The following is a 12,746-nucleotide window of genomic DNA, read 5'->3' as shown; positions in this document are numbered from 1 at the left end:
GAGTTTGTCCACCTGTGTGACTGTCACCTGTGTGTTCTCAGTCCCGTCCATGTCTGAATCCAAGAAATTGATGATCGTTGGAGCCTTTGGGCTGAGTCTGGGTCTGGTCTTTTTCCTGGCTGGAGTCATCTACATGAAGATGAGTCAAGGTCAGTTCCTGACATCTCACAGCGCTTTAACCTTTGGTAGAACCTCAAAATCCCATCCTCTCGTGGTCCTCGGGACCAAAAATGGTCCCGGACCAAAAAGTGCTCTAAAAATGTTATATATCAATATTTTTTTCCACTTTAAATTAGTCAGTCTTTTAAAACTACTTCTGCTTAAAATATCCATATCAAGTTTTAATTATATTTTCATTGTTTTAACACTTTAAATCCCAGTTTAAGTACATGAGCGCCCTGTTTTTTAACAGAAAAAAACATTAAAAACTTAAATATTTTCCATAAAATACATTTGAAGTAATATTTGGTTGTTATTATAATTAGGCCTTTAGATGATCTAAACATTGGCACCAACTTTCATTTTGATCCATTATTATTTTTTCTGCAAGAGCACATTTTAAAAAATCCATCCACTCGTAGTCCTCGGGACCAAAAATGGTCCCGGACCAAAAAGTGCTCTAAAAATGTTATATATCAATATTTTTTTCCACTTTAAATTAGTCAGTCTTTTAAAACTACTTCTGCTTAAAATATCCATATCAAGTTTTAATTATATTTTCATTGTTTTAACACTTTAAATCCCAGTTTAAGTACATGAGCGCCCTGTTTTTTAACAGAAAAAAAAATAAAAACTTAAATATTTTCCATAAAATACATTTGAAGTAATATTTGATTGTTATTATAATTAGGCCTTTAGATGATCTAAACATTGGCACCAACTTTCATTTTGATCCATTATTATTTTTTCTGCAAGAGCACATTTTAAAAAATCCATCCACTCGTAGTCCTCGGGACCAAAAATGGTCCCGGACCAAAAAGTGCTCTAAAAATATTATATATTATTATTTTTTTCTACTTTAAATTAGTCAGTCTTTTAAAACTACTTCTGCTTAACATATCCATATCAAGTTTTAATTATATTTTCATTGTTTTAACACTTTAAATATCAGCTTAAGTACATGAGGGCCCTGTTTTTTAACAGAAAAAAAATTAAAAACTTAAATATTTTCCATAAAATACATTTGAAGTAATATTTGATTGTTATTATAATTAGGCCTTTAGATGATCTAAACATTGGCACCAACTTTCATTTTGATCCATTATTATTTTTTCTGCAAGAGCACATTTTAAAAAATCCATCCACTCGTAGTCCTCGGGACCAAAAATGGTCCCGGACCAAAAAGTGCTCTAAAAATATTATATATTATTATTTTTTTCCACTTTAAAGGAAGTAAGTAAGTTTGGCTTTGCAGCAGGATCATTTAAACCAGAACCACAGCATGCAAATGAGAATTATTCAGGGTCAGGATAATGAATCTTTCCTTTCTTGTTGATATTCTGTGAATTTTCTTTTTGCCAATTTTAGAAATGATGGAGCACGACAGGATTTATATGTGTAAAAAGAATTTGTGTGCATGAAAAAGATTTGTGTGTGGACTTAGCCAAAAGATACGTGTGAAATTCTGCACTCAAGTTTCAAGTTACAAGTATGAATTTGGACCCTATTTTTCTTCCTTTCATCTGATTGGTCAATGTCATGTCAATCACAAATGTAACAATCCAATCAGAGAACAGATGGGTTTGGCTGTCGGAGGGGCGCTTTTTTGAACTGCAGGTCCTTGAAGGGTAATACAGTTTGAAGCTGGAGGATCGATAGAAGCTAGGTCCCCTAACTTTCAGTAGGTGTTGAAAGGACAAAGTTGTGGTATATCAGTGGTTAGAAATACCATTATTACTTTAGGATTAGTTTAACACAAAGTCAGGGCTGACCCGGGACCATTGCTGTGAGTCACAGTGCGCAGCTTAAAAGTCATTTCACATCGGACACAGCATGTGCTGCTAATGCTAACTAAAAGTCAAGGATCCAGAATTTGTTGCGCTGGCTGCGGAGCTCTGTGGGTTTTTGCAGCAGCTCTACCTGTACTAGATGCACCTGCTCCTTGTCGTTTCTATCTCTGACTTTATGTCCTCTACAAGAGTTTGTGTTCAATAAAAACATGTATGCTAATTCATAATGAAGAAAGCTTTGTAACTATCCCCACTAGTGAAGACTGTCATTTCCACAACACTGCCCCCCCCCCCTCGAGGTCCGCAGCGCTGTTGAAAAGGTCCCTGTATTAAGCACGTAAACGTGTGACACAAAACTCAACAAACCCGGACCACCACAGACTGTTTTCCTTTGTGGTGATGAAGGAAAACGCTGGGCTAGCATGTAAAAGGGCATTTATTCCCTTCAAGGACCTGAAGCTCCATAAAGCACCCCTCCAATAGCCAAACCCATCTGTTCTCTGATTGGATTGTTACATTTGTGATTGACATGACATTGGCCAATCAGATGAAAGGAGGAAAAACTAGGGTCAAAATTTGTACTTGTAACTTGAAACTTGAGTGCAGAATTTCACACGTATCTTTTGGCTAAGTCCACAAACAAATCTTTTTCATGCACACACAAATTCTTTTTACACATACACAATTTGAAAAGGTCCTCATATGGGCTCAAATTGTGGTCATAAACATTTTGTACTTGTAAATCAGTTTTGTACTTGTAAATCAGGATTTGTATGTGTAAAAAGAATTTGTGTGTGTGTAAAAAAGATTTGTAGTGAATTCCCACATAAATCAGGCTCTGTTATATACAGAAGAAACTAATATTTATGCCTTTATTCTATTAGCTGATCCTATTTTTTAACTCAAACACAGCCACTGAATAATCTGTGGTTCTGTCACCTGCTACAAACACACTAGTAAGGCAAATTTCCAGCTTTTCAATCTAGAAAATCTCACAACGTCACAATTGTGGCTGCTGAAAGTAGAGCCATGACGTCCAGAAGCTGAAGGCAGTTTGTCTAGAATCAGGATAACTTCAGTTAAGGGATGGTTGGAGTCATTAGATTGTTGTGTTTCTTTTTGTGAAGACCGTTTTCACTTGTATCAAACCCGAAGTGTGTGAAGCATTAGTCATCCCTCTTTAAACTGATTCCATTCTTTTATCCTGCAGCTCAGAGCTTGAAGAAACCTCAGAAGGAAATGTTCTACAAACTTGACTCTGAGCTCTACACAATTGTTTCATATACGTCGGGTAAGTCATTGTTTCTGTGACATCATTAGATCATCATATAAAAGATGATGAGATGAGATAGCCTTTATTTGTCAGTTGCAGTTGCCCACAACCGAGATGACAGACCTTGCCGACCGTACATACAATACACAAACATCACATTGGGGAGACAGGTCAGGCTAGGTAGCAAGGAAAAAAACATCGAAATGTGTAACACAAAAGGATAATACAGGAATGCAAAGATATCAACACACCATAGCACAATAAACACAGACAAGCAACATGGGAGAGTATTCCAGTGTGTACAGCTGATCTGGGACCGTTGCAGCTCCCATGCTTACCTCCCATCCACATCGGATGGGAGGTAAGTATGGGAGGAGGCGTTGGATCCGGGGTAGGGAAGGTGATGGATGAGTGAGTGCTTATCAGTGTATATATATGTGTGTGCATGTCCATAGTTCAGCTGAGACAGTGTCCTTCACCCTGCCAGGCTAAGTAAACAGTCTTCCAGCCAACCCAGGTGGCCTTGCATGAAATGGGAAGGAACAGACTAAACACAGTTGTTATCAGGGAGTTTTTGTTCAGCTCCAGCCTTGAGCCCACAACTGGCACCGAAGGGGTAGCCGTATTATGATGGTGATTTTTTCTTTTGCAAACAACTCATATGAATTTCAAAGCTGTTCTAACAGTCCGACACTGGTCTCTCAATCTCCCGTTGGAGAGATTGAGATCACTTCTCCATGATGTTATCAAACTTGCGCTCCATGGTCTTGTCATTCTTGTGCTCAAAGAGCAGATTCTGAGACCTCACGACCGCAGTGAGCTGCTCCAAGATGTGATGCAACTTTCGCTCAGAGGTCTTATTCTGAGTATTCACGGCAGCCGTAAGCTTCTCCAAGATCTTAACCATGCTGCACTCAGTGAGGCCATTCTGAGATGTCGCGCCTCGTCCTCATTTCAATCCCAGCGGGCAGCCTTGGGGGGGGGTTGAACAGCCGGTTCCACTTTCTTAATTCTTCGATAAGCCAGGGCCAAGCCAGCTCCAATCAGCAAGAATCCCGTTATCATGGTTCCGAATAGGTAGATATCTTCAGCTTCCTCGATCGACAGTCCCGCCAGGAACACAATCCTCCATGTCTGCCAACCGTCCATCGTGTATCCGGCAGGGAAAGTCCAAATCCATAATTCCTCTTTTAGGTTTTAGAAACAGACTGTGAGAGAGTGTTCCAGGGAAGTAATACAAAAAACACGAGACTAGACAAGGACATAAGAGCTAAGCAGGGAAGATAAGGGAGAGGAGATGAGAAAAAGTGCGTCCGCCTCCTCCGAGAGCCAAAGCAGAAAAGCTGAGATTCACACTGATGGGATCATCATCAACAAAGCTCCAGACTGGAGGCACTGCACACTGATTATGGTTTAAATTGAAATCTTTATTTAAAACTAGAAAAATTTGCATTTCCTGCGAAAATGCTGTGTGGATGCCTTATCGCTGAAGCTGTCTGCTGAAAAGCTGAAAAAGATGAAAAGTTGCATGGTGGTGAAAAAAAAAATGTTGCCATGAGCAGGATTTGAACCTGGCCCTCTTGGGCTGAAGGCAGCAACTCATCTCACTGAGCCAAACTCATTCTCACAGAGAAGAGGTGGACAGACTGACAATTCTGCTGAAATTAGCAGAAGCTGCTGGGAATTGTGCTGATAAGAGGTGAACAGGCTGAAAATTTTGCAGAAAAGAGGTGACTCAGCAGAATTTCTGCAGAAAAGAGGGAAAGAAGCAGAATGTTGCGCTGAAAAGAGGTGAATGAGCAGAATTTCTGCTGAAAAGAGGCAGAAGGTTCTGTATGTAGAAAAAGAAACACTGTTCAACCATGTGTGAAATAAATAAAGAAATGAAATGAAAGAACAACCTGGTTCTGCTCAATCTCACCAATCAGAGGTACTGCCTCTGTCTGCTTCATCAGGCTGTGTACTTGTTTCTGCCATGGAGCGTTAACAATTGTGCTGATAAGAGGTGAAAAGGCTGAAAATTTTGCAGAAAAGAGGTGAATCAGCAGAATTTCTGCAGAAAAGAGGCAAAGAAGCAGATACTTGCACTGAAAAGAGATGAATCAGCAGAGTTTCTGCTGAAAATATTTTTTTTTATGAAAACAGCCAAAAAAGCTGGAATTTGTGCTGAAAAGGGTTGAAAAAAATGAAAATTTTGCTGAAAAGGGGTGAAGAAGCTAAAGTATACCAAATCAAAGTATTTGTGCCAAAACTTCCATATTGTGGTACTACTACATTACAACATGAATACGGATTAAAGATGAAAGAAACTGGCAACAAATTCCTCCACTACAAACCAGTCTGATACCACTTCTTTGCAGTGTTCACGTTTACTAAAGGACTACCCAAAAGGCGCCACAAGAGGGCACTCCAACACAAGAGATGACCTATGTACACTGATGCACTTAGTAACAGTCAGCCTCCTTGAATTGGCAGAAATACTGTGATTTAGTAGTAATACTATAACATAACAGATATACTGTGATGTTGTAGATATAGTATGTTTTTGCACTACTCATTTGTAGTGAAAAAAATTAGCAATATAAATTACAGGTCTGTGATAGTGTATAAATTTGTAGTGAAAAAAAACAATGTTGACCAAGGTGGGATTGAACCCACGACCTTTGAGCTGCAGAGCCGTGTCATTACTGATTGCGCCACGTGGGAAGGGGGCAGGCTGCTGAAAAACAAAGACATCAGCAATCAGAAATAGATCGCGGTGAGAGGTGAAAAACCCCGTTTTTTGGAATTACAAAATGTCATGTAACTCAAACACTAGGAGGGCTAGCAGCATAAATCTTGTACTGGGTGAATCAGCGGACTTTGGTGTATTTTGCCTGCGATTTTCATAGCTCTTTGTACCTCCGTCGCGGAGATATGATGAGAGAGATGCAGTGTTCACGTTTACTAAGGCACTACCCAAAAGGCGCCACAAGAGGGCACTCCAACACAAGAGATGACCTATGTACACTGATGAGTAACAGTAACAGTCAGCCTCCTACTTAGCCACTACGTAATACAGCGATATTACAGTGTACAAATTCACATAAATTTGCAGGGGGAACAAACAAATGTTTTGGTACAAATGCTGCGCTTAAGCACAAATATTATGATTTGGCAGACATTATGATTTAGCAGAGATAATATGATTTGGCAGAAATACTAAACTTTGGCACAAATACTATAATTGAGTGCAAGTACTTTAATATAACAGAAATACTATGATTTAGCAGAAATACAATGTTTTTGCAGAAACACTGTAATTTCACTCAAATACTATGAAATAGCAGTAATACTATGATTTGGCAGAAATACTATGTTTCAGTACAAATACTATGACAAAGCTAAAATACTATGACTTAGAAGTAATACTATAACAAAAGGGATTCCTCAAAATACTATGAAATTGCAGTAATTCTATGATTTGACAGAAATACTGTACTTCGTACAAATACAATGCTTTGGTACAAATACTATATTTTGATTTGAATACTATGATTTGCAACAAATACTATGATTTGGCACGAGTAGTATGATTTAGTACAAATACTACGAATTGGCACAAATACTGTGACTTAGTAGTAATACTATAACATAACAGATGTACTGTGATGTTGCAGACATAGTATGTTTTTGCACATATGCTACGATTTCGCTCAAATACTATAAAATTGCAGTAATACTATGGTTTTGAAGGAATACTATGATTAGGTAGAAATACTATGCCTTAGTAGTAATACTATAACATAGCAGATATAATGTGATTTTGCAGACATAGTATGTTTTTGCACGAATACTACGATTTTGCTCAAATACTATGAAATTGCAGTAATACTATGATTTTGAAGGAATACTATGATTTGGTAGAAATAGTATGCCTTAGTACTAATACTATAACATAGCAGTTATAATGTGATTTTGCAGACATAGTATGTTTTTGCACGAATACTACGATTTCGCTCAAATACTATGAAACTGCAGTAATACTATGATTTTGAAGGAATACTACGATTTGGTAGAAATAGTATGCCTTAGTACTAATACTATAACATAGCAGTTATAATGTGATTTTGCAGACATAGTATGTTTTTGCAGAAATACTCCAATTTGGCAGAAATACTATGTTTGGGCACAAATACTATGATTTGCTATAAATGCTATGATTTGGCACATATAGTATAATCAGCAGATATACTATAACATAACAGAAATTCTACAACTTAGTAGTAATACTATAACATAACAGAAATTTTAATTGGGCACAAATAACATGATTTGGCACAAATACCATGATTTGGCAAAAAAATACCATGATTTGGCACAAATAAAATGCAGAAATACTATGATTGGGTACAAATACTATGATTTGGCACAAGTACTATGAATAAGTAGAAATACTATGATTTGGCAGAAATACTATGATTTAGCAGAAATACTATGTTTTAACATAAATAATATCTTTTGACAGAAATTTCTGCTAAAAGGTACTATTTTTGATTTTTAGCAGAAATACTGTAATTTTGCATAAATACTATGATTTGGGATAAATACTATGATTTGACAGATATACTATATTCAGCACATATACTATAACATAACAGACATTCCTCCACTTGGTAGTAATCTCATAACATGAAATAAATATTATTGGTTTGGCCCCAAAACCATGATTTGGCACAAATACCATGATTTTTCAAAAATACTATGATTTAGCAGAAATACTGTGATTGAGCAGAAGTACTAAGATGTAGTAGAAGTACTTTGATTCAATAGAAATACTATTATGGAGGAGTAATACTTTAACATGGGAGAAATATTGATACACACACACATACACAGAGCCTAAAGGGAACATTGGCTGTTAAGAGTCTGGGCTTGGTATATCTAGGTCAGCTAAATTGGCTGCACCTGCTGTAATCAGCCCTTACACACACAGACACAGAGAGAGCTATGGGTTTTCTTCAGTGTATTTCTCACATTCAGGATTCCCCTCGAACAAATTGCCATAATTTCCTAACAGTAGGAGCTAGAACGGTCATTCTGACACTGTTTTGTTCAGAAGAGATGGGGGAATCTGCAGGTCTTCTTAATTCAGAGATAAAATACAAATTATTGAAGATATATGACATGTAATACAGTGTAACTGAGTAGAGGCAAAGCAAAACTGCCTTGACTTGCCCTTAAACAACGTTTTGTAACTCTAAATCTATAAGGAGCATAGAAATGATTCTTTCACCGTAAGAAAAAGCAGGCTTTGGTGAACAGTCATGGGAATTTTCAGGTCTCTGTGGAAATCCATCAAAAAGATCTGACGAGAGAAAAAAGTTGCTCATTTCCAGAGTTTGAAATCTGAAGAGATCTGAGCAAGGCACGAATTTCCTACCCTCAAACAAATGTAATTCATGGCCAAACGGTAATAGGTGAGAAAAAAATTCTTGAATTGTGAGCATCAGGGGTGTCTGAAGATATATTGGCACAAGAGTCATGTCTCAACTTTGTTTCATTAAGGAGATATGACGATTTGAAAATGCCTCTCATTACAGAAATCCAGCGCTGATTTTGAACAAACTCTCCATTGACTCTCTAAGGAGACTTTACAGACTTTGTGTTGCTCTGAGGAGATTTGCCAAAATTCTGTAACTCCCACAACAATGATAGTGACAATTTCTGAAAGCCAGCACAAATACCTACGTTTTGATATATAATTTGTGGGGGTGGAGTGGAAATTGAGCGAATTGCAAGAAGTTGTTCAGACAAGAAGAGAAAATTCAGAAATTTCCACTGTCCACTCTGAGTTAATTGCATAGCAACCATAACAACGCATGTATTTTCTGAAAAATCACAATTTTGCAACTGAAAACTTAAAGAGGTATAAAATTAAAACGGTAGAAGATCTGAAAAAGCTGAATCATACAGAAATAGCCCAATAATCTGAGAACATCTTAAAGTTTGAATGGAGTTTCTAGGTGAAAGTATGAGGAAGTAGTTAAGTTTCAAAAACAAGCAAGTTTTAGCAGAATTGTGGAAGTTTTCCATTCATTTCAATGGGACAAAAAAAAGGAAAAAAGTGTAATATTTTAAAAAGTATAATAGTAATAAACACCAAAAGTCATATCCATCATTAGCAGAAAGAGCAGAACAGTATAGAGTTTGAACTGAGAAAATCGGCTGAAAACTGAGGAAGTAGTTAAGTGCCAAAAAGTATACGGAAGCAACTAGAGGAATAATAAAGAATAAAGAGAAACAGGAACTCAATAGTGTGGAAGCCCTTTTAGGGCATCCACACAATAATAAAGAATAAAGAGAAACAGGAACTCAATAGTGTGGATGCTTCCAGCATCCACACAATAAAGATAAAGAATAAAGAGAAACAGGAAAACAATAGTGTGGATGCCTTGAGGCATCCACACAACTAGAAAATTTGCATTTCCTGCGAAAATGCTGTGTGGATGCCTTATTGCTGAAGCTGTCTGCTGAAAAGCTGAAAAAGATGAAAGTTGCAAAAAGTTGTATGGTGGTGAAAAAAAAAAATGTCTCCCTGAGCAGGATTTGAACCTGGTTCTCCTAGGCTCAAGGCAGAAACTCATCTCACTGTGCCAAACTCACTCTCACAAGGAAAGAGATAGAGAGAATGACAATTATGGTGGAATGAGCAAAATCTGCTGAGAATTGTGCTGATAAGAGGTAAAAAGGCTGAAAATTTTGCAGAAAAGAGGTGAATCAGCAGAATTTCTGCAGAAAAGAGGCAGAACAACCTGGTTCTATTCAAATTCACCAATCAGAGGTACTGCTTCTGTCTGCTTCATCAGGCTGTGTGCTTGTATTTATTTCTGCCATGGAGCGTTAACAAGAATCTGAGGTCCATATTAGAAAAGCTGCTAAAATCATAAAACTTTGCAGAATTGTAATAAATGATCAATATAAATTACAGGTCTGTGATAGTGTATAAATTTGTAGTGAAAAAAAAATGTTGACCAAGGTGGGATTGAACCCACGACCTTTGAGCTGCAGAGCCGAGTCATTACTGATTGCGCCACCTGGCAAGGGGGCGGGCGGCTGAAAAACAGAGACATCAGCAATCAAAAATAGATCGCGGTGAGAGGCGAAAAACGCCGTTTTTTGGAGTTACAAAACGTCGTGTAACTCAAAAACTAGGAGGGCTATCAGCATCAGCAGTTGCTGAAAACAACTGGAAAAGCAGAATTATCTGCTAAAAAAGAGGTGTAGACGCGCTTGATGGAGATGGCTTTATGTGTAAGGGTACACTGAAGAGTGTCAAGAAAGGAGAGTGCATGCAAGCGGGGAAGATGTGTAGCAACTGTCACAGGTAGGATTCGAACCTCTGCTACCGGGTCTCACAGCAGCGGCTCAACCCTCTGAGCCAAATGAGGTCTGGTCAGAAAGGGGGCGGGTGTCTAAAACACAGAGACTTGAGCAGTCAGAATTAGATCGCGGTGAGAGGCGAAAAACGCCGGTTTTTGGAGTTACAAAACGTCGTGTAACTCAAAAACTAGGAGGGCTAGAAGAATAATTGGGTGAATCAGCGGACTTTGGTGTATTTTGACTGTAATTTTCATAGCTCTTTGTACCTCCGTCGCGGAGATATGACGAGAGAAGAAACGGCCTCCTTTTTTAGAGTGTGAAAACTGAGAGGAGGACAGATTTCCACCCCTCAAACAAACGTAATTTATGGCTCAACGTTAAGATGAATGTAAAAACTGCTTCCACTGTGAGTGTCAGCAGTGTCTGAAGATATATTGGCACAAGCCTCATGTCCTAACTTTGCTTTGTTTAAGAGATATGACGATTTGAAAATGCCTTCTGTTACAGAATTTCAGCTCTGAATTTCAAAACCTCCCCATAGACAGTGAATGGGGAGTTGTCACACCTTGTGTCACTTTGAGGCAAATTGCGAAAAAACGGTAAATCTCACAATAAAGATAGTGACATTGTCCGAAAGCCAGCAAAAATACCTACGTTTTGATGTATAATTTGTGGGGGTTGAGTGGAAATTGAGCGAGTAGTGAGAAGTTATTCGGACATGAAGAGAAAATTCAGAACAGACCAGCGCTCACTGTGAGTTAATTGCATAGCAACCATAGCAACGCATGTATTTTCTGAAAAATCACAGTTTTGGAACTGAAAACTTAAAGAGGTATAAAATTAAAACGGTAGAAGATCTGAAAAAGCTGAATCACACAGGAATAGCCCAATAATCTGAGAACATTTTAAAGTTTGAATGGAGTTTCTAGGTGAAAGTATGAGGAAGCAGTTAAGTTTCAAAACCAAGCAAGTTTTAGCAGAATTGTGGAAGTTTTCCATTCATTTCAATGGGACACAAAAAGTGTAATATTTTAAAAAGTATAATAGTAATAAACACCAAAAGTCATAGCACACATTAGCAGAAATAGCAGAACAGATTAGAGTTTGAACGGTGAAAATCGGCTGAAAACTGAGGGAGTAGTTAATCAGCGAAATACGGAGCAACTAAAGAGAAACAGGAAAACAATAGTGTGGATGCCTTGAGGCATCCACACAATAAAGAATAAAGAGAAACAGGAACTCAATCGTGTGGATGCCTTTGAAGGCATCCACACAACTATAGTTTCCTCTGGAGTTCTTTGTTTTACAGTGAAGCCCAAGTGTCACACACATACACACAGCCCACTATGAAGGTGAAAATCAAAGAGAAGTCATTAATAATTAGAAAAACTGTGAGTGTGCTAACTCAAGAGTAAAAATCTATTAAAAGTCTTTCTAGATGTCAACAAGTTGTTTGACTCATAAGAATAAAATGTTTAGTTAAAAAGTCCTGTAAATGTGTTTGTGTCTATCAGGTTTCTGAAATCAAGTGTTACTTGATCTTTCTCTGCCATTTCTTCAGTAAATATTAGACAAGAAACTTTCCTTGGGTGGTTGTCTCCCAAATCCAAAATGGGAGCTGGTGTCTGTGAGAAAAATAACAAATGGCAAATGAGACCGAGCAGAGGCGCAAAGCTTTACTTTAACTTGCTAGAGGAGTAACAGCAGACACTGAGTCACCCTTAACTGTGGTTGTCCATCTCTCTTTATACACTTACCACCTCCCTGTAGTGACACACAATAATGAACAGATGTTTAAATATTGGTTTTCAACATGTCCACGTTACACTACAGTATATGCTTCAGTGTCATTTGAGACATGTTCATCAGTGAGAAGGTGATACTGTCACGTGACCGAGTGGTCTATACCAAACTGAACTCAGGCGCAGGACCCAGACAGAGACAGCAGGTGGTTAACAATATTTATTTGACTTAAGCTCTGAAAATGTGGCAAATACAAAAAAATAGAACGTGGAGCTTGACTTGGCGTGGCCTGGAAAATGTGACTAATGGAATGCAGAACTAGGGAAAGGGAACGAGGCCTGAGATGCAGAGTGGAGCTGGGCAGGAATCTGTTACACTGGAGAAGACAGTAGAGTTAGGGTGGTAGTGGAGGTAGCCCT

General features: G+C 38.0%; 1 protein-coding gene across 1 annotated transcript in view; it reads left to right on the top strand.

Annotated features, from left to right (window-relative positions):
* The window catches only part of LOC116316844 (H-2 class II histocompatibility antigen, E-S beta chain-like), a 169,739-nt gene that overhangs the window by 23,396 nt on the left and 133,597 nt on the right, over positions 1-12,746 (top strand). Inside the window, exons 5-6 of the mRNA XM_039604456.1 lie at positions 42-149; positions 3,160-3,240. Coding sequence (XP_039460390.1) covers positions 42-149; positions 3,160-3,240 — 189 coding nt within the window. The remainder of the gene's footprint in view (positions 1-41; positions 150-3,159; positions 3,241-12,746) is intronic.

Source organism: Oreochromis aureus, linkage group 3, assembly GCF_013358895.1.
Source record: "Oreochromis aureus strain Israel breed Guangdong linkage group 3, ZZ_aureus, whole genome shotgun sequence".
In the NCBI taxonomy this organism is placed as follows: Eukaryota; Metazoa; Chordata; class Actinopteri; order Cichliformes; family Cichlidae; genus Oreochromis; species Oreochromis aureus.
This window is presented reverse-complemented; position numbering and strand designations above follow the sequence as displayed.